This window comes from Bombus pascuorum, chromosome 1, assembly GCF_905332965.1.
Source record: "Bombus pascuorum chromosome 1, iyBomPasc1.1, whole genome shotgun sequence".
NCBI lineage: Eukaryota > Metazoa > Arthropoda > Insecta > Hymenoptera > Apidae > Bombus > Bombus pascuorum.
In genome coordinates this window covers 6,184,047-6,211,165 of record NC_083488.1, presented here as the reverse complement: position 1 = coordinate 6,211,165, position 27,119 = coordinate 6,184,047, and the positions used below count along the sequence as shown (strand labels likewise).

Below are 27,119 nucleotides of genomic sequence, written 5' to 3'. Positions count from 1 at the left end.
TGTGATGTTTCGAATGGATCCTCGACACTTATAAACTTTATAATACTTTTAATCGAGGACAGTGAAAAGAAAAGGATCTTTTGACAAGGTTCTTCTCGATAACGCCTTTTCGATCAAGCCACGTATCCGAGAACGTGGAGGACGGAGTCCACTGCACACTCTCTATCGGAATCCCTACAAGATGCATCCTTGAATAAGGAACTATCCTCCAAATTGAACCTCGTGAATTTTACATTTTGCTAAATCAGGAATTGTAACAAAGAAACGAAGAGAATCTTCATAACCACTTTAGCCTCGATACAAATAAAATATAGAGCAATCTCCAAATCTACTTAACTTTTACTTATTTCGATAAAAGCCCTGATCCTTGTCTCGCGCATTCTGGAGTTTAATACTTCAGTATTTTAAAGCGTCTGTCTTTTCCCGCGAACTTTTGCTTTTAGGACAGTTCATGCCATCTAAGGAACAACTATAACATTACTAACCAGCACGAACTTAACAGGTATTTCTGAATGTTACCTGAAATTCCATAGAATGTAAACTCTATCTTGTACCTTATCTATGGTGTCGCTACCAAATCTATAGTTAGTGCTGGTAATCAACTGGTTATGTGTGGTTATGTGTGTCGCTGTCTATCGATGACAGTTTTGTGACATCTATTAAAACTGATGTACCGATAAACACAAAACCATGAATGACACAACAAAAATTGAGTGTAATTCTTATATAATTATCGAATAAAGGTAAATTAGTTAAATAAATTAATTCGTCCTGCTATTTATTCATAAAGTACTTTTTAAAATATGTAGTTTGTATTATATATATATATATATACATACACACACGAACACACACATACATACATACATACACATACAATAGATATTTTGCTTTCAATGATAAGCATTTAAATAACCCGAAGTATCAATAAATGTATAACAAAGTATATATTTTATCTTCTACCTTTTGTGATAGTCACTATTTTATGTTGATAACAAATCTTTAAACGATCCTTATTTCTTTATTACTCATTAGTAGATAATATTTTGTTAAATGCAACAGTATCATATATAAATAGCAAAATACTAAATATACTGAAATAATATGTTTACAGAGATTACTGAATAAATCATAAAATTTTTTTTTAATTATAGTCAGTTGATTAGGTTATGTTTACAAACTATTTTCTTTTTAAGTTTTTGATTCCAATTATGTACATAATAACTTTTTAATATATATAAAAATTGAACAACGTTATAATGAAAGAAATTAATGCGGAAAATAGTAAGTTATGATAAATTATAGATTATATTTTTGAAATTCCAAGTAAAGCATTTTAAGTATATTAAATAGAAATATTTGTATTCTCACTATTTCTATAAATATGTTTGTTTTATGCTTTCAGTGATTAATTACAAAATGACTAATATTTCTTGATTCTGTAACAAAGAAACAATATCACCATGGAGGAGAATGAACTGTATAATGTTACGGTTCCATCTTTCTCTGGAATTGAACCAGCCTTTTGGAACTATTCTGATCATGTCATCCTTGATGACCTTAAGATGGATAGCAGTTTTATATATTTACTTTGCTCATTAGTATCTGCTATTTCATGGATTATTTATATAGCTTACTATAATAGCAGAGTCATTGGTTATATATTAACAAAATTATTAAATCGATTTGTTATTAGGGATGGATATGTTAAAGTAGGTAAGTCCCTAAAAAATACTATAAGAATAATTTATTTTATATTAATATACATACCACTATAAATTGTAATATGTATTGTTTATTTTTAGGCTCTTTTACTTTAAGTGCATTAAGTGGAAAAATAATGTTTCGAGATATAGTTTATATCACAACAGACTATAGTATCAGAGTACAGGATGGATGGCTTATATTTCGATGGTGGCGGAGTTATGTTCCCAAAGATGTATCTGAAGGTATTTTACATAGAAACAATTGTATTATGTTTGATTGAAATTATAACATATAAATTTGTGTTAAAGTTTTTAATAAATTTTCTTCTAGATCTTTCACATTCCGATACGCGACTTTCTGTTATGTTAAATGGCTTTGAATTGCATGTTTATAATCGCTGTCAGCTATATGCACAATTAGAAAAAACATTTGGTCTTACACCACAAATGTTTCCTGATGAGGAAAATCACAATGTTAATAGTGATGATCATGATGCAGAATCATTTAGTAATACCACTCATGAAACACGTCAACAAATAAATGCAATGGATGTTTCACGTCACGTTGATAATATTAGGAAAAAAGAAGCTCACGTTATAGCTCGAACATGGAGAGATTTAATACCTGTTATTAAATTAGATGTTTGCACAGTTAGTATATAAATTAATTGATATTTTTCAATATACCTCCGGTTGCCGTTATTTAAAGTGTTCTGTTATTTTAGGGCAGATTGGTATTTGGTAATCGGTTAATACCAACAACCTTATCAATAACTGTGGAAGAAGCGCATTTTGTATACTCTACGAAACCGGCAGCATCTCGATACGATCATTTCATGCATTTTACAAAATGTAAAGCAGAGAATTTCAAAGTTATTTTAGCACCTAGTCCAAAGTATACAGGAATGGTAGATGATCCACCTAGATATATGGGTGAAGGGTTTGTTATATTAAGTTCAAACAACATAGAAGTTTATTACTACATGGATGAACCTGGATTTGTTCCTGAACAGCCACAAATGATTCAATTAGTAAATGGAGACATGGTTGAAGCTATGCCACCAATCTGGGGCATTGATATTAAATGTGGAAAGGGCACTGATTTTAGTTATGGACCATGGGCTGATAGACAAAGAGAACATTTATTTAAATTCTTTTTCCCTAATGATTACCAACCATTGAAAGTTACTAAAACCCCTGTTACTGGAGAGAAAAGACAAGTTCAATCATTTGATATAAGATTATCAACATTAAATGAAGCTACAATTGATATACTTTTTAGTAAAAACAGGGAAACAAATGCAGTTCATATAAATGTAGGACCTGGATCATATCTGGAGATCACTATGCCATGGATAGTTTTACAAGATGGATATACTACAAAAATAACAGGTCAACTGTTACACTTGGAAGCCACTACAAGTTTGCAATATCGAAGTTTAGTTGAAAGCGAAACACTAGAGTTTGGTGTTAAATGTCATTACCCAATAAAGTGGAACGATCATCAAGAATGGATGTTAAATTTAACTGGATGTAAAGCCACAGCTAACTTAGTTTATTCGCACAAAGAATTTTTTCAAGATATGATTAATGATTGGGCCAGTAAAGCCAGACCTGACATTTTACATTTTGTACCTTATACGTGGAAGTTCAATTTATTGTTAAAAGAATTTGAAATAATTACATTATGTAATGAATATAATTGGATTGATTGTTCATCACAGAATCAAGAAAATGCGCACATTGCTTTTTGTGGGGAATTTTTTGAACTATCATTTGATCTTCCATTTGTGGATTATTTGCCCATTACAATACCTTTGCGTTTCTGGATTCAAGGTGAAAGTGTTGATCTTTCGTTTTATCTACCTGAAGTCAATACAAGTCGTACAATTTTGTTAGCTTTGAATAAAAATGCAAAGATTATGACACGTGATGGATCACATATATATTTGTCAGAATTGAACAAAAACAAAAAATGGAGAAATGTTTGTCAGAAAGGAGCAGGCTGGGTTGACTGTTGGTCTGTACCAATTGTGGCATTAAGTATCAATTATACATATCATCCATGTCCACCATTGGGACCTACGCCACAAGCAAATATAACAACACCAGAGAAAGAAGAAATTCTTTTATCTCCAATGAGAATTCCTAGATGTAGGAAATCACCAGGTCTTCATTGGACAAGAAACGGTAATCAGAAATTTGATCCACAGTCTATAGCTCCTGATAAAGTTAGTTTAGATCTTGAGATTGGTCCATCTATATTAATTTTATATGGATCGCTTTTAAAAAATTTTATACACTTAAAAGAAAACTTGTTTGGCGATTATCAAACGTTTACCGATATGCAGCAGAGTCGAACAAATCCTACATCGATAAGTACAGAAAGAAGTAAAGACCGAGATGTGCAAAATAGTAGTGTTGAATCTGTAGAAGATGAGGATGTAAAATCAAAACCATTTGATCCAAGAGATTATCGACCATTAGAAGTAACTGTTGGAATTACTATGCATGATATTCAAGCTCATTTAGTGAAAAATTGTGGAGAAAATGATCCTCCTTGTCCAGTTATACTTTTGGAACGATTTGGATTTGAAATGAAAAAGAAATATAAGGAAACAGAGCTTCAGCTGCTCCTATCACCAGCGATCGCATTAGTCACTGATAACGTCGTTCGTTCGAATAAAGAACGTCATTTAAATCAGGGACATTTAATGTTAAGTGCATTGCAGGTTAGGGGGCATGCAATGTTTAGTAATGAAGGAAGAAGTTTAGATCAAGAGACTTTGGAGTATGCATGGTTAATCGAAGTACAATTAGGAAAATTGACTGGGAAAATGAGTTCACCTCAACTGCATCATCTTATTATATCTTTGGAAACATTTTTATTAATGGTAAAAAATAATGAAAACAGCTTACGTCCTCCAGATCTACCACATCATTGCCATCATGGTATTCCGCCTTTACAATGTCCTGATAGTGATGTTGACAAACATTACAGGTATGCAATAATTTTTAATGCTTGTAAACTTAAAGACAATAATATTATGATATCATTACAGATGTCCTAGTTCAGAAGATATAAAATATAGAATGACTAGAGTAGCAGTAGATGCAATTGATTTATATTTTCAAGAAGTAGGAACTACTATCCATACCTGGATATCTCCAATTCGCATGTCAACCTGTAATCTTCATGGTCAACAAGTAAAATCTGGGGTAACTGGTGTTTTACCAAGAATATTAATAAGACAATTTGTATCAGCAGCTGATCATTTTGCAAATACAAGTAATACCAACACAGCTGGTAGTGGCAGATCACATAATAATGCAAGCAGTCGTATGTCAGGTATGACAAATATATGTAACTTTAGAAATACAAAGTTAAATATAATGCTATTTGTTTTATATATCTTAGGTGATGGATCTGACATTTGGTTAGAAGTAGGATCTGTAGCTTTAGGACCAGTAATCTTAGAAGCTGCTATTTCACTTCCAAGTCCTGAACATAATTTACATTTAATACAAAATAAATATTTAAAACTACACGATGAGGCCACAAAACGTTTGTGGTTTTTATGGCCTCGAGAAAGTGGCGTGAAAGCAACAAGATGTGGTTGTATAGGCGGCTGCGCATTTTTTGGAAATAATCGAAATGGGTTAAGATTTTTTAAACCAAGCTACCATGATTTTCAAGATGGCATAAATGTTGCTGCATATAGGTACAAATCTATTAATTACTCTAGTAATTATTAACTTATCAGCGTACTACTTGTTACTTTTTTTCATATATTATCATAGAATTAACGAATCTGGAAAAGAAAAAGGATTTGGACAATCCATATTGCACAATGGTCAACTGGTGTTCCATACATCACCTTATAATTTACAAGATGTGTCTTTACAAGATTATCCTGTTACTGGAGTAAAAATAACTGCCACGCAGGATGGATCACAAACCTCGAGAAAGGGTGTCGAACGACCAAGGTCTGTGACAGATCATAATAAAGATTCCGGTATCGAAGAAACTAGTAGTACAAAATTAATTACTGCATCAGCAAGTCCATTCGCATGCAGTGGGGAACGGAAACTACTGGGCAGAAGATTTTCGTATACATCGATGCGGTAATCTTTGGAATAGCTTTGAAGCAGCTTTTTAATAATTTGATTAATTTCTTTAAATATTGCATGATGGCACAAATACGCTAAATTTTGAATTTATAATATGCTCATTTATATCTAGAATAACTATAAAAATAATAAAAATTCAAATAAAAATTTTGCGCAATAATAAACAAAAATATAAAAATTATATATCATTTATGCTGCTATTTGTCAATGTAATTTTTTAATGTATCTTATGTTTCAGTGGGTTCTGTCTCCATGAAAATTTTCTGCTTCATGCAAGCCTATCTTTTTAATATAAAATATCTTATTTTTTAATATTTATTTCTAATATGCTATATTTAATAATATAATAAGAAAACTAAATATAAAAATTGCTACCAAATTTCACAGATTAGACATTTAATTTTTATTTTATTATATATTAATAAATTTTAATTTTTAACTTTTTATTGCAGTGGAAGCAGTGTAAAAGATGTTCCATATTCTAGATTAGTTGACGCGAGTCCTGTTGTACAGCTACCGCAAAAATTAGATTCAGATTCAAAATTGCATACAGAACGCAGCAAATCAATTTTAAGTGTTCCTGAAATCGAAACTGCTCCAAAAAGTAGTGTGTCTGATTCTAAATTAGCGGTTGACTATTTCAATGCATCGGACGTAGAACCATTTGAATCAAATAGTCCACAATCACTACCAGTAGTATCTACAGAAATAAATTTCTCTGAATCGATGCAAACAAGCATAAAAACTGTTGATAGTATCAACATCTCTGATTCTCACCACTCATTATATGTAAAATCAGAGTCTGAAGAAAAATTAAAACAAGAAGTGAGATTAATAAAATAATATAATTAAATAATATTTTTAATTATATTTTAAATCTTCTATATGTTTACAGGTTCAACGGACAATATCTATGTCTTCAGAAAATCATTCAGAAGCTTTTTATTCTGCTGATGAGGACACAAGTCACGGTTTGAGCGGAAGTCGCACATCAAGTTTACGTCAATCTATTGTTGGATCTGGCTCAGTATTAAATCGTAATGATAGCATGAAAAAAAAGTTTTCATCAGACTTGTCTATTGTAGAAAGTTCAACAAATGTGAATGTTTCCGTATCAGAAAAAGCACATACTTTAGAGAGAGCAAAACCACAGGCAATAAGTACGAAACGAAGTCCTAGAGTAAATCGAAATACTAGCTTTCAAAACGAAACTGATTCAAACAGTGGAAATGGTGGATTACGTGATTCATCCGATAGCCATTCTGTTTCTTCTACCAGTTTCATATCAGCTGTATCTTCGCAAGAAGATGTTACCCTTGTTAATTTACATATGCAAGTAAATAAGCCAATTGTTGATTCTCCACTTCTCATGTCAAGCTACGTTAGCCATTTAACTCAGGTAGTTTGAAACTCGTGAATCTTAAATTTTCAATGTGTCTGAGAGATGCAATTTATATGGGATATACAATTAATTTTAGATACGTTGTTCAAATTGGAGTCAATCATCAATACCAGCAGGAAGTGCTGCATTTACTACACCACTTTTTCAACGTACTGAAGATGGTAGGCTAGTTTATGTTGGTGGCAGATATGTACCGAAATTTGAAACTGTTACTGAAGGATTTACTTCGCTAAAAATGATTACAAGATCTGATGGCTCACCTGTAGCCAACTCATCTAATAAAACTCCTACACATCCATACCTTTGGGATAATACAACTATTAATCATATGGAAGGTAATAAACAGTACCTTTATGTTATTAATTATCTTAAATATATTTATATATATATGTATAGCTGAAGATTGTATTGTTACATTAAGGAGAAGGAGATCATACAACTCATAACAAGGAAGAATTATTAACTGTGCAACATGAAAATGGATCACGAACAACGGTTATCGTAAAGTTTAAGGGAGATGTAGATATCATGTTAAGTCCTATGATACTAGAATCGTTACAACGTTTCATTGATGCTATTATACCAACATTAGCTACTTTACACCCATTAACTATTCTAAACCATCTTCATCATGAATGCATTGGAAAGGTTGAAGATGCTAATATTTTAAAACAAGACCAAAGTTTATCTTATTGGAGTCAAGTACAAACTAGTTCAAAACGATCCACTGCTGAAAGAAATATAAAAAATGGTCAAGGTGACGATAAACGTTAGTTTTATTACATTCGGTTCCTTTTGTAATGCGTAAATATATATTTGTTAACATTCATACTGTTTAATAACAGGTAAAATTGCATTACAAACAAACGTATATGAAGAAAGTATCATGACACAAGTACAGGGCAGTATTATTTTACCAAAGGTGATTAATAATTTACAATATATAATTTTTTTATGAAATATTTTATACGTATATTAATCTAATTTTAGATGAGCATAACTTTGTTGCAAGCCTCGGTTGTTGAAGAAATTATATCTTTTTCTGCTCTTGAAAACATTCGTGATTTAACATGTGTATCGTTATTCGCCATCTGTTTTGATGATGTGACAGCAAGATTCTATATTGGAAAACAAGCCCGAGAAGTAGTTCAAACATTTCATAAACCAGTTGTATTGCCGAATCAAAAGAAAGTTAACAAAATTAGCAAGGCATTTTTACCTGGGCACCAAACTGCTGCTGTGGTTGCAGATATTGGAAGTGGAGAAACAGTATATATAGAAACCTCTGAGAAACAGCAAGAAGAAATTGTAGTTACATTAAATATAGGTAAATTACGTAACATATTACTGTAATAACTGTAAACTATTGTATAACACTAATTTAAATAATTGATATAATAGGAAAAGCTCATTCACAATTACGTAGACTTAGAAATGAATCTTCAATATTAAAAGATGCTGTTATAACAGCAATTCCTGCTCATTATTCAAGAGTGTTATTCACATGTACTAGAATAACTTCTCCACTAAAGTGTGTTGATTATTATTTACATCAATTTACAGATGACAAAGAGAAAAGTGTATGTTTTTCATCTTTTATAATTTATTCTTAGTACTATATATTGTCTAAACCTCATCAGAAGTGTATTTATTCCAGAAACAATCTGGATCTCCACAAGCAACAGAAGAATTTACCCTCGGTAGCGGAGAAGATAGATTAGGTTTTATAATGTTTGAATGTGGTTTAGAAGGTGTCAAATTGAAAGTAGTAAAAAGATCTCAATTTGAAAAAGGAGAAAACGGAAATGATAGTAAAAAGGTCGATGCCGAAATATTTTATACGGATAGTGTAAAGAGTCAAGAAGAATTAGACAATGCAGCTGGTATATTTAGTTTTGTAAATTAAATGATTCTTAATAAATATTATATATCTACATTATTTATTATATTACAGCTTCTACTGCACCTATAGTTGAGCCAGAAACAGCTTCGACAAACTTGCATAATGGAGCACAAATAAATACTAGTGCAACATGTGCTAGTCTCGCCTCAAAAGCAGGAAATGGAAATACTGTTTCTTGTATTATAGAATTAAAAACGGTATGGTTTAATTTTGCAGCACCACCCCGTACACCCATAACAAGAAAAATTGATTATACTCGATTAGATTGGAATCTACTAAGTACTGCATCACCTGCTATAAATGCTTGGATGAATCCTAGCAATAAGTTTGCAATTCGAATTGTACACATGTTTAGAACTATGTATCGAAGATCAACTGCTATAGTTGCTTGTCTCATGGCAGAAGCATTAGATGTTCAGGCGACACACATGCCCACTAAAGTATGTATTTATGTATGTGTTGTATGTTTAACTAAATTTATTATATTTAGCAAAATTGTTATTATTTGTTTTATAGAGCCGTTACGGAAGATTAACCCCATTAGCGAAAACACTACAAGAAGATCCATCTTGTCAATTATGTACAATTTTACAAAATTATGTTTTATTAAATGAATTAAAAAGCATTGAAGCTAACTTAAAGGAATCAGATTTACCTTTATTATCAACACTTCGACAAGTAAGTTATATTATAAATATACTTTAATCTTTTTTAAGTTATTTCATATATGCACTCATGTATATATTATTAGGGAGTTATAGTATTGAGCAGACAATGGAAGAATGTTCTCTATACTCCACTATTATTGGAACATAATTACAAAACCAAACATGTTAAACCATTGAATGTCACATTTGCAGTCTCAGACCCAGATGAGGTATGGACATTATTTGTTTTTATACTTAAATGTCTTTATTAAAAATTAAATTAGAATGGGAATGGAATTTCATATAACTTTGTTCCTTTTATATTTCTTACATTAATATTTTTCTTTAAACAATTATTAACATTTTACTTTTCTAATATGTAATATTTCTCATTTATCCTTTATTAGGCAATAATTTTAAAACATAATTCTTATATTAATAGCATTATAGTACATCAAAAAGGAAGCTTTCTATTTCATTCAGAAGTTCATAATATATTTTATGGGGAACATAATTTGGTAGAGAATTTTTTTTTTCAGCAAATAAACACGGATGTACAGGATGATGATTGCAATGTAAAATTCAGTAAGAATTTTCAAAATATATTCAAAGAAGTAGCTCTAACACAATATCTTTGCAAACCATTTTTATATAAAAATCTACTTTCACTTTAATAAATTTATACTTACATGCTTTGTCTAATAACTATTAACTCTATTTTAATATAATATAATGTGCTACTTTGCAATGATGCATATGTGTTTATTAACAGAACTTATATATGTATGCCATTGATATATGTATTTTACTTAATTTATATTGTGTTTAAATAAGATAATGTTCATCTTGCCTTGTAAGTAAAAATTAGTAGTATTTGGCAGTATGAATCTTAAGTGGTGGAGGTTTCTTCAGAGCTTATGCAATATTTAACTGAAAATACTATATATATGTAAAAATTATGTTATAATTTTAAGACTTCCTGTGAAATTCAAAACTTCTGAAACCAAAATCTTCTGAAAACTATTCTCACAATTCTTTATCCATTAACTATTTTATATTTTAATATATTGGAAATTACAACTTTGATATTTATTTCGTTTATCATTGATTATAATAAAATAAATTATTTTGACTTTCATTATTGAAGATATTAAATAAACATTTTGGACTTGACTTATTCATGTACAGGAAAATTTGCTGACTGATGGTGAGGGTAGCGCAGGAGAAGTTGATGATCAGGAAGTCACAGATGAATGTGCTATGTTAATTCACACAGACCATATGCACAAGCATACACACGCCAAGACTGGACAAGATAAAAGTACAGGTACTATAAGTTAAATTAAAACAAGGTTCTAATCATATAATCTATGAAGATAATTGGTATAGTATCTTTTTATTGATATAACTTTATTAGATTATTTGATATTTTGCAAAACTTCAATTTAATACACCTGCAGCTTTTAGCATCTGCTTTAAATCATAATTTTAATAATTGCTTAATATCTTAATCTGCATAGACACATTATAGTATGTGTCACACAACAGCATTAATCTTCTATTAAAAACTTGTATGATATTTACATGTAAATTATGTATACATGTATAATATGTATAACATGTGCTTGCTTATACTACTTTTGTCCAATTTTCTCTCTTCATTGATATTATTATCAAAATTCTTAATTTACATGTAGGACAAGTTATTTATTTTATAATTGTTATTTAGATATTTAACATCAAAAAAATTTTTAAGTCAAATATTTATCAAATTTTTAAGTATACTAGTCCTTATTAGTCTTTGCATATAAGACATTTTTCCTACTTAAGTTTTAATTACACTCTTAAGAATACTATTTATAGAAACTGAAGTACCAAATACATTTTGTAATAAATATAGCACTATACGTTATTAAAGTTAAAATATGCTTCTTCAAACATATATTAACAGTATAGTCATCAGCTTTCTAAACAAAAATCATGGCTTGATATGGAATGACCAGGTATTTGTGGTGATGGTTTGACGGTTCCTGTAAGTTCTCCTCGGGGAAAAGATACAACCCCCATAGCAACACCGGATCCAGGCCCAGATTCACTCACCTCCCCTTCTCCACCAGTAGTTCGTCTAAAGAAAGGAAAATCACTACAACCCACGCAAATGCCTGCTAGTACACGAGCGAGTATTGTTTTTCCATTGCTTGCAAGTGGTGGGTTATTCAATCAAACTCGGGAACCAAATAATATAAGTAAGTGCAAGACGATTAAATGATTATGCACAAACAGTCTATACATTAGTATGATATAAGTAAATTAGAAGTTTATTCAATTTATTGATGGAAGGTTTACCTGGACAAAGAAAGTAAAAGATTTAAATGGTTGAAATGAATATTCTAGTGAATAGACTGTTTTGTTTGCAATGAATATGTATCATTAATTTTCTTTGTAGTTTGTATCGCCTTGCTCTTCAACTTTAGCACTATGTGACTAGCACTATCATATCATATCAGTTTGTTTCTCATGTGTATTGCTTTTTACTTCATTGTAGCGCTTATCAAGTATCTATCTTATATTTGTTTCTGTTTATCTAACTCTGAATTTCTATTCCTCTAATAGTATTTTGTGCTTTACTTTCTCAGTTAATGTATTGTACTTTTTTAATAACATAAAAATAATGTATATACAAGTAGAGTTTTACATTAGGTTATGGCACATTGCGAGAAGAGAAGACACCGCAAATTCACATTTCCCATTCTCATCAATTGGGTTCTAATCCAAGTATCTATTCTGGAGGTGGACATGGTAGTCAACATAGTACTGGAAGTTTAGACCAAGTTACATCTCCTACAAGTCATCATTCCAATAAACCTTTAAATACTGGTGAAGATTTGTATAGCTGGATGGCTAAACAACAAGAATTTATAAAGGATAATGATAAAAACAATTTAAAGGGAAATTGGGTAAGCAAAATCTCCTATTACACATAAAAAGGTTCAAGAAAAAATATTTATAATACAATACATTTTCATTACTCCTATTATCTTAGGTCTTTCGCGCAGAGCAAAAGTCTTTAAAGGTACTTCAAATTTATTGTAGAATTGAATGTATTGCCTTTAACAAGCTCTATTTTATATATTATTATATGAATTATTTTAAGAATTTTTATTCTATTTTTAGGGTATACTCGTTTGTTTCTTTATTTAATATAATGATTATATGTTTTCAGGATTCTAAGATCAATACAATGACAACAGATGACACAGAAGATTCTGATGTTCATAGCGGTACTCTTCTTTATCCTATGAAAGATTCACTTAGACTTTTAGATGCACATTTAATTTTTGAACCACTTCTATCTTCCTTATCTGTTATGCCACAACAAATGTTATCTGCCATTGGGTCAGGAAATATAAACAATGTATCTTCCTTAGACTCATTAGGATCAAATTTATCTCTAGTAGGGAATATGGAAACTATGCGTATTGATATAGTTGTCAGTGAATTCGGAAAAGTAACAGATAAAAGAAAGGGTATGTAAAAAAGAATATTTGCTTGAGAATCAATTTCAAATATTGTTCAAAATGGGAATGATTGCGAATTTAAATCAATATATTAGGTAATAAGTACCAAACAAAGAAAGGAAATTCAAAATTTCATCTGGATATACCACCAGAGACACCGGCATTTTTGTGCGAGAAAATCGGCATTGATATTGATGTTAAGAAAATGGCTGATATGGCGGTAGATGATATGATTCAGAAGCAAACTGTATTATATATATCTCGGGGCCAATTGAAGAAACATACAAGTACAGTTGTGAACTTTAGTTTAAATATACGATACATTAGTCAACAAGTAAACATGCCTCTTCTCAGATTATTGCATCAAATTAGTAATATGTATCAAAATGTTAAAGAAACACAAATGGAACTAAAAGAACAACAACCAGAAAGTAAACGAAACAATAATTTAATTGTTAATGATACAGCAGTAAAGAATGGATCATCTTCAAGTAAACATTATTTTGTTTATTTTTTATTAACTACATGCTTAAATATGAATTTAACATATTCTTATTTTTTCAACAGCATCTGATTTACAAGAGCAACTTTTGTTAGAAGGTAAAAAGATAGATGTCCCATTACTTCGTAATAGTTTTGAACCCAATCTTTCGAAAATTATATCACCTGGTGCGAGTATTCGATCTCGACCGCAAAGTTTCGCTCAAAAACTACGTAGTACAGGAAAAAGCGTAAAAGGATATATTAATTTAAGCGAAGGAGTAATAACTCCAAATTTTGGAGCGAGTCCAAGTGGATCTGGTTTAGACAAATTTTGTGTACTTCCCGATAAATGCAAAGATACAACACATTTAACGCCACGATGTTGGAAAACGATCTACTATTTGTTGGATTTATATGCTACTCGGCCAGAGACTAAGACTATTACACATCGTTTTTCCATACCAGCGGACGCTTCAGAACATTATAAAAGTGGTCGAAAATATGAATTATTAAATGAAACGAAAGATGCAGATATTGAGAAAGGACTGAATGCTGAAAATAGTTCAACGCCTGTGCCACTTCCACGAGAATTAAGTTAATACTAATTTAATTTATCTAATACTTACCTTAAAACTAAATTTTATCATTAATTGTGTATACATAACAATATATTATAGATATTGTTACGGGAGAACGGACAAGATTAGTTATTTTTGGAGTTGCTCGAATACATAGGACCAGATTATTAGCTACTCTCAGTGGATTGAAACTTGAAGCAGAAATAACGAGTCTTCATGCAAGTTTTACATGCCGCAAGAAATCAAGGCCTGCTAGCTTAGAATGTAGCTTGACTGGTCAAATTGGTAGAACAATGATTGTTTTACTAGAAGGTGTTGCACCTAATCAACAAACGGTTGTTAGAGTAACTGTAGGCAAATCACAAGCTTTGTATTCGAGTATTAGCAGGCGACAAAAAGATAAGAATAGTGGATTACTGACTGTCGGCGCCGTCAACATAGATATTCCACAACATCCAGTAGCTTTACATGGCATGATGACCAGAGGCAGTAAACAATTATCATCGACTTTACAAGTAAATATATAACTTCATCTTTTATAGTGATAATGATGGTAATTAAATTCGTTATAATTCTAAATAATAAAAAATGTTCAGGAACTTAGGGTAACAAGAACATCCTCAAGAATGTCCAGAGGTCAACAACAGGACGAGGTGGATACTGGAGTACCTGGTAGTCCACATCATTATGCACCAGCACCATCAGTTGATTTAGAAAAACCACAAGTTGTATCTAGTTTGTTAGAACCAATCGTAATGCAATTTCATATAATATTTCAAAGTTTGAGTATAACAGCAGCGCTGTTACCATCTCTACAAGCACAGTATAAAATGGATCAGGTAACTAGTTCCGGTATAACTGGTAGTAAAGCTAAGTTCACGATAGATCTGCCTCATCATACCTTGAGTTTTACGACGAAACTTCAAGTGACGGAAGCAAATTTACCTTCCGAAGCTAGCATTGAACTTCCTAAAGTACATGTATCTGCAGAATATATTCAAGATGGTAACAGTAACATGAATGATAGTAAATTAGCTGGTTAGTAATCTAATATTTTACAGATTTGTGTAATACATTTTATGATACAGATATATTGAATTAGCCTTCTTGTAATTTGTAGATGGTGTTGTATTAAGACAAGGCAGCTATCTTAGTGCAACGGCAGATATCGGTGTTTTTGAACATTCATTGACTACAGATCTTCTTAATCATTTAGTATTCGTACAAAAAGTGTTCATGAAAGAAGTAAATGAGGTTGTACAAAAAGTTTATGGTGGAGAGAAACCAGTTCCTTTGTGGTTAGAAGATGAAGAGCCAAGTAATGCGACTGTAAAAAGGATATTATTTACTTTAATTATTCGCATTAAGGTCAGTGTTATATTAATATCAATAACTTGAAATTTGTAATACTTAATATTCTTCGTATTATATATAGAGGATACAATTGACGGCAACAACCCCAACAAATTCGGCAGTTCGACTGGAAACTGGAGCTGTTGAACTTCAATTATCTAATAGAGTACAAAATGTTTCTGGTGCTACTCAGCCAAATCCATACATGAAGCTATTTGGGAAAGCACAAGTTGACATTAATTTAAGTCTTGGACAATTACTAAAAAATGTTTTATTTGAAGAAGCAGAACCAGAATTTCAGCAATTTGCCTTTTTTAATACCAGAGTAGGATTGAGAAACGCTTTTCAAGAAGAAACGGCACAAGGTGAAGATAAGGAAGTAGTATTAATTACGCTAAAGCGTCCATTAATATATATTCAGCCAATGGCTATTGATAAAGCTATACTTGTTTGGCTAAATTATAAAAACGCGTACGAATATTGGAACGAGAAGAGAGCTAACTTAAATAAAGAAGTTTTAACAGCCACACAGCAAGTATTTGAAAAAGTTCCATTTGGTCAAATAACGAGTCAATTAAGTGCTCCTCATTTGGGGACATTGTTTTTGCAATTGACTGTAGATGATATGGGTATTTGTTTACCACTTAATCCCTTGCCACCCACTTGGGGTATGAACAGAGGACTGTATGATGGCGAATCAAGGGGTGCTGTAGTAGTGACATTAGAAAATACAAGCATATCAGCATGCAGCAGTGGTAGCTTAGTTAGTAAAGCAAGGTATAATGTTATTATTAATTATTCAATTCTTAATAAACGTTATGAACGAATTGATTATGAATACATTATCATTTTACAGATTTATGGGTTTGTGCTTAAGATTTGCTGATGATTTTGAAACTTCTCTGGATGATTGGAAACCAGATATAACTGATAGTAGTATAATGAATTTATGTATGGTATCTGAAGGCACTTATGAAGTATGTAGTAGAACAATTGCACAAAAACAAGATAAGTCTGGTAATAAGAATAAAACTTTATTTGAACAAACTTTTGTTGGGAATGGATAATGCAATGTAATTATTTTTAGATAATGCCAAGTGGATCTTAAATGTACAATGGCAAATGGAAGGTGTTGATATTCATCTAGATGTTAATGTAGGACAACAACTGTCAGCACTTGGACATACACTAACAATGTTGACTGGTTCTGAAGAAGATGATATTCATGTACCTGCAGATTATGATAGCGATGATGCAGATCAACCAGATAATAGTACTAGCCAGGTTAAGAAAAAAGTATGGTTTAATTATATTTATTTCATCCTATAGTACCTTTTTCGGTCCTTTTATTGGGTAATGTATTAGAAATTAGATATCAATTATTAAGACTATTTTCACAGAATACATAATTTTTTTATTTTCTTATATCCATAAATTTTTTTTATTTAAAGCTGCATAATGATATGTGTATTGTTCATTAATCGAATTTTGAATGTTTGTAGGAGAGTATACTCATGAAGAAATCTAAAAATTGGACAGACAGTCTACCAGCGTTTGTTTTTGATCCTACGCTTGATGCGAAGAAGAGATCAAAATTAATAGAAAAAGAGATGAATGAACAGGCAAAAATTATAAACGATCTACGGTCACTGGGTGCTTCTCACGGAACAATAGAACAAGAAATGAAGCGTCTACATGAGTTGGAAGCTATGGTTTTCAAAGACTTTAGAAGGTATAAACTTATGAAACACATTTTAGATTGCTCTAAGATATAATGCAGTACGTTACTAGTACGTAAAAATAAAATTTCTATATAAATTTTATAGAGATATGATCCAGAAGTTAAGGAGACAGTCGGTTAAGGCTTCAGGAATAAAAGGAAAATTAGGATTGGGTGGAAAACCGAATACGTATCGATCGCGTTCGTTTATTGTACCCTCACCAACACTCGAAAATCAGCTCGAAAGTCCTGAAGATATGAATCTAGAAGTCAATTCAGCAAATTCCGCTAGTTATGAAAGTAGTCCTAGAAGCGGTCCAAGCCGGTATCGTATATTTTCACTTATAAAAGCTATATTTTATCTTTGTTTTCGAAAAATTTTATGTGGTGATATATATTAATTTAAAGATCTGCCTCCCTTCGTGTGAGAGGACTAAGCGGACCACGTGTTACTTTTAGTGACACACATACAATGGGCAGGTATGTTTATCAAATAATTCTAATATATTTATTACCATCATTTTTAAAATAACGATGTTATGTAGACAATCATCGCTTCCGAGTGCTGGTTCTGAGTTAAGTTTGCCAGAAGGAGAATTAGAGTGGCCAGAAACTATTGAAATAGACGGAGAACGAGTTGAATTAAGAAAAAAATGCAGAGATATTAGTTACACATCGAGTTATGATAGCATGGAAGGAAAGTATGTATGAGCATGTGATATAGATAAGATATGAATACAATATATTATGTTTTCTAAGTTTTAATTTTCATAGCGCACCACTACTTGATTCGTTTGGAAAAGAACAATCCTCATCAACTTCGTCACCGTACATAACACCTCAGAAAACTCAAGAACCTAATATAGACTTTGAACTTGATGTAAAAGTTCTAATTAATAGTGGTAAATGTGTACTCCACACAAAAGATCCAGGAAAAGAAGATGAAATTAAAATGTATATTTATCTATTAACTAATTTAATGTTTATTGCGCATGTTTTATGCATTTAATATAAATGAATATCTTTTTATAGTATGAGTAGAATGAAGAAAGAGCGATCGTGTTCTGGAGGTACATTTGAATTTCAACCAAGCAGTCCTAGTAGTAGTAGGAAACATTTAAGTAGCAAAGAAAAATCATCTACTGCAAGTACATCTCGACTACGATATTTACAACACACGAATGTACCTTTAGTAGATTTAACAATTTTTCATATTCCTGGCTTAGATGTAAAGGTAAAAATATGTTGTTGCATATATATAAGATGTTAAAGGTACATATATGTACACATATGTACATATGTTCTTGTATTTACATGTTCTAAATTAATTTTTTTTTTTAATTAATTTCATTACAGGTACATTATGAATCTAAAACACTTCCAGAAGAATCTGTGTCTCCCCGTGTATCATCAGACAATAGCTTGCTTAATCCTTCATCAGTAACTGCGTTTAAAAAATCTAGTACTAAGAAGGCTAGTTTATTTGCTTGGATGACCCTTCAAAGTATACCAGAAGAAACTATAATAAGTCCACATATCCTTGAATTTTTGGAACAAACGTTAGAACCGATTCCAAGTAAAACCCATTTTCATAGTAATGCACAAACAAATACAGTATTTCCATTGGAAAATGCGGAAAGCACATCTTGGGCTGCTACTGCAGCAAACAGCAATTATGTTTATGCGAGTTTCCCTGTCGATGTGATAGTATATTTTCATATGCAACCTTCTACGTTTAGGTAATTTTCAAATAATTTTATTAGTTTATTTATAATTATTAGTCATTATAATTGTTCATCATTTCAGATTCTCTTGTTTACCGGTTTCTCGAGTGGAATGTATTTTGCAATTGCCGTCCCTTGATATAGTGTTTTCGTCCAAGCGAGCAGAAGAAGAACTCATAGAGTTTCGAGAGTACAAATCTCCAAGTACACAACCTACTGGAAAAGAAGCTGGTTCAGCCATTGGTGGATTATCAGTTACCGGATGTCTTGCTGATTTTTCTGTTTATATTTTTCATCCTTATGGTGGTGGGAAGAAAACTGGGTTAAAAGAAGCACAATGGTCACCTTTATCGGATAGCGAAAGAAAAGATTCTTTAAGTATTAATGTCGCATTTGTAAAATTTCATATGTCAAGAAGTCGTAAATTAAATTTTCAAAGTGAACAATTGAAGAAGATGTCAGATACTAGTCGTGCAGTTATTCGGTTTTCTAGTATGTATCATTTCTTTTTATATCCAAATGTTATTTAACACATGTCGAAGGGATTAATGAAATATTTCTACACAATTTTTCAGCAATTGTTGACATTGGGTCTGCTTCGTTTAAATATGATATGCGAAGATTAAGTGAAATATTGGCTTTCCCAAAAGCGTGGTATAGACGTAGTATAGTACGTCGATTATTCTTAGGAGATTTAAGTTCAGGTACAGCATATTCTGAGGGTGACGGTAGTCCTTCTCTGAATCAAGAAGAGGCAGTTATGGGTAGCTCTTTATTAAAACACTATGATCGACACGGTACTGATGTACTATCAAAAAGTGCTCCAGAACGAAGTCCAACTTTGAATAGGGACAAATTAAGATTGAGCTTAGAAAGTGATATACCGAAACATGCACGACTGAAAGGTATTTTATAAAATGTTTAACAATCATTTCAAATGATTTTTAATACCAATATACATATGTTAATACTAGATATCGGTAGAGGATGGAGTTTTACTTCTGATAAACAAACGTCAGAGCTTAAATTAAGAGAATCTGCATGGGAAACATTAGTACTATTCGCCATAAATTTCACACGTTTGAATGTTCACATGAACATGGGTAATGTCATGGGCAATGTTACATGGATGACAAAGGATTTTAGATCTGATGGAAGACTGTCTATAGGTAGCACTGGACATAAGAATTTATATATAGGCATTGGATTAGGAGGTTCTAGTTTGGATGCAAAGGGTGGTATTGTTGGTGGTGTCATTGAATTAAGTGAAATTGATACATACAGTATGTTATTAATATTCAAATTTATACTAAAAAATATATTAGTTTTACTTATTTAATTGTATTACTTATGTATATATATATACTTGTAGTACACATTCGAGAAGAACCTGGTATAGAACCCGATCATACTGTAGGTTTAAAACTGTTTGCATTAGAATTGCGATTGGATTATATGGGAACAAGTGTATTGATGTCTAGAGTATCTTCACTGGATGTTACATTAAGGGATGAATGGAAAATTAATCGTAACAATAATGGAGATGCCTTTATGCCAACGAGAAGGTTATCTATCTTATATCTATATTTTTATAATTACTAGATAATAATTAAACAAATCTTTATATAATCTTTTATTTAAATATCACTCCTAATAGACCTGCGGTAATTTTTATGCATGGAGACCTGGGCTGGGATCAATTGCAGATTATGATCAGTAAATCTACAACAGCAGATCTATTAAAAATGTATTATAAATTAGATGAGTTTTTCAGTCAACAATTTAAAAGTAGTAAACGAGTATTTAGTTCCTTACAACCAAGACATCAAAGAGTAAATAATAGTAGCTTTAGAAAAAGAACTCAAAGAAGGAAAATTTCTAATGAAGGTAAACCTACATATTTAATATAGTTGAGTTATGTGTATTTCAAATCAATATAATGTAATTATTTCTAAAATTATATATTACAGGTCCATGGAACACAAATCAAACAACTACAGTGACGGATGCTCGTCATCACAGACATTGGCAAGGTGTATTAGCCCAAGTAGCTGGTCTGCAGTTAGGTAGTTTAAGCTTTTCTTTACCATCAACAGGAACTGTACTTGGAGGAACAATGGAACTTCATGGCTGCAACATTAGTTTAGCGTGCTTCCATGGAATTAATTTCAAAAGTAAAAATTGGGCACTATTCTCACTAAAAGAGCCATGTATTAGTTTCACTACTGAAGCTCAAGAAATTCCAAGCGTTGAATGTAAGGAATATTATATATAAGTATAATTGACTAAAATTTGTGTTTTGTTCAAAATGGTTTAATAATGATATTTTCGACAGCCCCAAATACACGTGATGTTCATGTTGTGCAAACATTGACCATCAGTTTAGGCCAACAACAAGAACAACATGCAAGACACCATTCTATGGCTACTGTTTGCAGATTCAGTCGTAGTGTATTATTCCCACCACAATTTAAATCATTGCAAGAATGGTTTCATTATGCGTTTGCTAGTAGTGAAATAGATGGTAAGCTATAAATGTATTGAAAATAAATTTATTTTGATAGTAGTAGAATATAAATGAAAGTACCTTAATGTCTGTCACTTTAATGTACAGCTGTAGATCGATTTCCGTGTGTTGAAAGAGAACGAACAGACAGTACGTCTGATAGTAGTAATATAACTCGTGGGAGAAGTACATCAACAACTTCTGGAAAATTACAAGAACATTCTCATGGAAGAGAAGTTATATTTGCTCTACCATCATTGCAGTTACATCTAAAAACGGAACATCTGCAAACTGCAAAAACTCCAATTGTTGTCGGTACGTAACATCTCTATTTACTGTTATCCAACTTAAGTCAAAATATTTAAGAATTCTAATGATATAACAAAATATGTGCCTGATGACACATGTTTAATATATAATACGATTGTATTTATAAATATGAAAGCTGCAGTAGGAACTTTTTCTCTTTAAATTATGTGTTGCAACTGTTTCCTTTGTATATTTTTAGGAGCTCCTAAACATATATTATATAGTAAGTATAAAAAGAGAATTGATTTATATAAAACTTGGTAAGGAGCATTCTTAATTTGGAATTAATAACATGGGTTGATTTGTACACTGTACCAGGTTATTGAATGCTTTATTAACATATAGAGTACTATATTAAAAATTATTTTGCATGAAATGTTCAATAAGTGCTAAAGACTAGACTTAAATTTTTGTAATTACTAATCTATATGATCAAATTCATATTCAGTATGCATGATCCGCACAAAATAAAATTATTAATGCGGTATTAATGTTTAAAATATACATTTCTTACAATAATAAAGTTGTAGTATATAGTTTTTATTAATATAAAAGGATAAGACTAATGCCGTCCAATATTATAATAGGTTATTATTCTATAAATATTTTCATTCTAAAATATTATATTTCAGTATTATATTAGAAAAGCATAAAGGTTACAATTATGTGATGTAGTATAGAATTCATTACATGAATTAGATGAATTTGTAATTGACGAATTTGTATTGACACATAGACACGTAGTTTTTGGAATATTTAAAAAGTTATATGTATATCATCATGAAAGTATTAATTCATATTTTAAAATGCAATGTTAAAATTAGTACAAGATGAATATTCTATAAAATTTATTGTATAAAAATCGCTTTTTAACAGGTGAAAAACCACTGGTTGAATGTAGTTTCATAACGGAATTTGAGGACCACATTTTCGTTACGGTAGACGCAGAGGCCTTTTTCTTCCTTCATGATTTAATTACTTCATATGTAAAAGAAAAAGAGAAAGTGGTAAATATATCTTATATCTTTTCCAAGCAATTACATGTTATGAAAATTTATTTTCTCAATCGTATTTGTTGTATAATCATTTATAGAATATGGGTGCACGAGCGCACAGTCCAGATCCTCAAGAAAAGAAAGGCGGAACTTCAAACACTGGCAGTACTTCTGCTACAACAACGATTACTTCCGAAGACGAGAAGAAACGTAAGCAGTTTGATCCAGCAGAAATGTTCATAAAAGATTGGCGATCGTACAGGTGTAAAACGTGGCATGTTGAACCAACCGTAAGGTAATGATGACATTTGTCATTAATTTACTATTAAGTTATGTATGACGTAATCTTTATTCTTGATACCAAAGGTTACTTTCGTGGGCTGGTAAAAGCATTGAGCCTTATGGAATAGATTACATTTTGCAAAAGTTAGGATTTTCTCATGCTCGTACAACGATACCAAAATGGATTCAGCGAGGTTTTATGGATCCTCTGGACAAATTATTGGCCATTCTAATGTTAAGGATGGTCTCAGCCGTTCGAGAAGAATCGTCGGAAGAACAAAAAGAACATAAACGAGAAAAATAATTACTACAAATAGAAAGTGGAACCGTACAATAATCGTCCAACATAATAATGTCCGCAATTTTTTTGTGCAAATTGGTAGGAGGTAATATTAATAAAATCACTGTTTCTTTATATTGTATAAAGTGAACGTTGAATAATATGAATTTGCTAATAAAAGGATAAACTATAGTGATCAGATCAGATCAGTTGAGTGTAGGAATCGAAAAAACTCTTACTCGTGAAATTGATATTTTGAGAGTGTATGATTAAAAGGACATTTGTAAGAAGTGTGTTAATAAGGTGCAACATATAATCAAGCAATTGTATATTAAGGTATATAGATAAAGGTTTATCATCATCGATATTTCGTTCGAACGTGTTAAATATTGCACAGGACGCCAAGGGCACAGCAACGAGCGTTAGGAAACATATGTGTATTAACAGCGTTCAACAACGCTTCGTTATATTTTCATAAAGTAATACAAAAGAATTTTTGTTCTAGGAAATGGAGATTTGTCTCAAAAGCCGTTCACAATCGTAATCTATATATATCATCGTATCGATATGCGTTTCGAGTACGACGTTTAGTATATCGGAAGTATTTAACGAGTTTTCAGCTTTAGAATTTTATAAATTACGTATTATGTGTAGATATTAGCGTTTTAAGCAGACTTACGAGCCTAGATGAAAATTGAAACGATTGTACGTGTTAGAAATATTGAAATCTATGCATGGAAGCAGAATGCTTTCCTAGCTTGAAACTTTGCAGCTTTATTAGCACGTACTACTTTCAAAAGAATTGTCTTTCTACAAACTGCTCACGGGATTACGCTTAGATTCTTAAAATTTTTTTTTTGTAGTTATAATCTGTCTTCTCTTTTCCTGTTCTCCTTTCTTTTGAATGGGAGGGGAGGATGTTAAAACTTATACATAGTTAATCGATACCAGTCGCGGCATTTTTGCTCATTTTTGAGGATAATTTGCGTGAATCCTATGCATAACGATAATTTATCTTTTAACGTACGACGGAATAAGGTCTTTGTTTAATTCTACAATCTACGAACCGCTTTTGTGCATATTAAACTATTACTGTAATGTAATGTAATATATTTTTGTGTATACATCGTCTGACTTTTTTCGTATAAGTACATATTGATATATACATATTGATGCCAAGTTGTAATTGCAATGTGCACTTTAAAACGATAAAATAACAAAAGTACATATTAAAGTACATATTAAAGTTAAGTTGTTACTATAGGATAATGGATTTCAATGTATACATATACTGTATTTTAAATGAAATGTAAAAATCAGTTAGAAATGTAACGTAGATGGTATGTAAAGAACAAACAATCGCTGTATCGTTGTTCAAGCGGTTTTTTTTTTTTTCATTCGAGAGCGTGTACACGTTATAGACCCACCGATGTAATCACAAAGATTAGTTTCTTCGGTTCAGTCTTCCTAGAGCACTATTTAATTTTAAGTGTAAATTACTGCAATTTAATCACTTGCAATAACTAAGTTGATCAGCCGGATTTTTCTATACATAAAATTAAATGCATATTTAGCATATATCGATATATTTCTATGAAATGTGGAAGAAAAGAAAAGGTTTTTCCTAAATTGCAAATAGTGATTCTGAGCTTGTTATTGTTCGTGACCGCTGATATCGCAATAATACCTATTTACGACAGAAAATTTGTCGTAAAACATATGTATACGTATATTATGTACGTATTGAATTCGTATCATAATATATGTATAACTTTATATGCAAGTTCCGGCAATGACGTAATTCTATTGAAAGTATTAACTTCTTATATTGATAACATAAGACTTTGAAATTTACAATGTTAATAGAAACTTTCTACAGAGTTAATAGATTTAAGTAAGATTATCGTGTATATTTACACTTGAAATATTTATATTATATAGTTGAATTGACTTAATTAAAAAAATGTTCAAGTAACGGAAAATATGTTCCTTTAAATGTAATATATAGACAAAATTTAGCAAATTTAATAATCTATTTAGTTAACCCAACGTATCGAACGTTGCTCGTTAATTTATTTAAAAAATATAAATTTTCACCGGAACTTGTATCGCGTGCGTGTATATTTGCTCACAGTTACGACTTTTTCCTGCGTGACGTTCTCTATTTAATAAAAAAGATATTATATATACATATATGTATAAAGACTTGGTAGATCCAGCCAGTACAAGAATAGTGGATTTTACATTATAATACTAGTATTATTTACGAAAACAGATGGTGTATTTGTATAAATATTTTTTATTTATTTCCATACTCGAATGATAAAAATTTGCTTCGAGTAAAGGGTATCGAAAGTTACAAAGCAACTGAATCAACAGTTAATTTTTCAGTGTACTGGAAATATTTCCGTTCATTAGCCAAATGTGTCAGCGCGTAAAATAATGTATCTATAGATGTGAAATTGGTACATGTCCAAGTTAGAAGAAATATATTAATGTGCCTGAGACACGATATGTTTAACATCTCTCCCCGTAGCATTTATGGCGTATAGTCTTTGTTCATTTCGACAAATAATTGCTTTTACTGAATTGTCAACTGTTGTTCTACTTTCTTTGTACATTTGTTATTCTATTTGAACAAATCAATAAAAGTATTTAAAAAAAAAGGAAACTATCGCTATACGTACATGGATTAAAGTTATCGAATTTGCAGTTCCTCGATCATGGGAGTGTTTCAATTATTTCTACACTTTTTACTTGAAACTTACGTTTGTTAATTCGTTCTTTTTAATTATACATCGTCCGTTTCTTTTAACTTTACGGACCTTTCAATTTTTTATGCACATCTAAGTAAAATAGAATAAAACATGCTCTCAACAGATTAAGAAGTCATTAGAGATTATTTAGTCGCAATATATCCTTTGATGTTATAAATATTCCGTATCGAGATAAAGGTCCAGATAAAGTAAGCGCATTCTGAAATTGCGCAATTGGTGGAGGAGACTCCACGACCGGTTCCCGACCGGGGAATGTGCACGCGGTTTTTTCTCAATACTGCAGCCTGTTCGATCATATCTATTTTGTCCAAAGATGTCAAGGATGACATTTCACAGACACCGTGAATCGGTTTTTTCGTCCCGACGACATTAGATTATATTATCCTCCAAGTTTTTCCAAGTTTCACATTTTAAAAAATCAATTCTATACGTGTACTCGGAACCGTACTAAAATATTGATAAATTATTTTAGTGAAGTAAAATTTGGAACATCGAGCGTTAATGAATTTTTAAACCATGAGAACTTTACAATTAAATTTCTCGATATTTTACATCAAAAGATTACGCATAATACACAGTTATTTAATGGTAAATTATTCAAAAATACGTCAGCAAAGGATCATCTGCATCCAAAGCATTCGGAGAATTTTCTACTTAATCTCATTTCCTGTCAGATATCCGTTGAAATAATTAATTCGCTTAAAATCTAATTCGAATTGCGAAGGCATGGGAGGATTCCGCAAATTGAATAAAGTAGCATTCTACCACAAGGTGAATCACTTGGCTCGATAAAAATTTCTCCCTC

At 31.2% G+C, this 27,119-nt stretch overlaps 1 protein-coding gene across 11 annotated transcripts; it reads left to right on the top strand.

Annotated features, from left to right (window-relative positions):
- The first annotated feature begins 577 nt into the window (after positions 1-577).
- On the top strand, positions 578-26,044 carry LOC132912482 (bridge-like lipid transfer protein family member 1). Of its 11 annotated transcripts, none has more exons than XM_060970565.1 (51): positions 578-743; positions 1,406-1,716; positions 1,806-1,949; positions 2,038-2,357; positions 2,432-4,707; positions 4,769-5,055; positions 5,125-5,428; positions 5,508-5,693; positions 6,290-6,662; positions 6,733-7,236; positions 7,316-7,574; positions 7,661-8,008; positions 8,085-8,161; positions 8,230-8,566; positions 8,641-8,819; positions 8,897-9,122; positions 9,194-9,582; positions 9,659-9,820; positions 9,894-10,019; positions 10,978-11,116; positions 11,793-12,035; positions 12,490-12,746; positions 12,833-12,862; positions 13,013-13,316; positions 13,403-13,798; positions 13,875-14,384; positions 14,468-14,883; positions 14,965-15,406; positions 15,489-15,736; positions 15,804-16,498; positions 16,578-16,738; positions 16,809-17,017; positions 17,224-17,453; positions 17,548-17,766; positions 17,850-17,921; positions 17,987-18,142; positions 18,216-18,395; positions 18,474-18,675; positions 18,798-19,180; positions 19,248-19,657; positions 19,741-20,070; positions 20,140-20,448; positions 20,538-20,730; positions 20,823-21,052; positions 21,136-21,420; positions 21,501-21,689; positions 21,780-21,986; positions 22,180-22,203; positions 22,857-22,987; positions 23,074-23,270; positions 23,342-26,044. In XM_060970565.1, exons 2-51 carry the CDS (start codon positions 1,464-1,466, stop codon positions 23,559-23,561), a joined length of 14,967 nt encoding a protein of 4,988 aa, XP_060826548.1. In that variant the 5' UTR covers positions 578-743; positions 1,406-1,463; the 3' UTR covers positions 23,562-26,044. The 11 variants fall into 11 exon arrangements, with proteins under 11 accessions (XP_060826548.1, XP_060826030.1, XP_060826115.1 ...); XM_060970047.1 differs by having other exon boundaries at positions 5,508-5,831; positions 7,661-7,996; XM_060970132.1 differs by having other exon boundaries at positions 5,508-5,831; positions 16,809-17,005.
- The last annotated feature ends 1,075 nt before the right edge of the window (positions 26,045-27,119 follow it).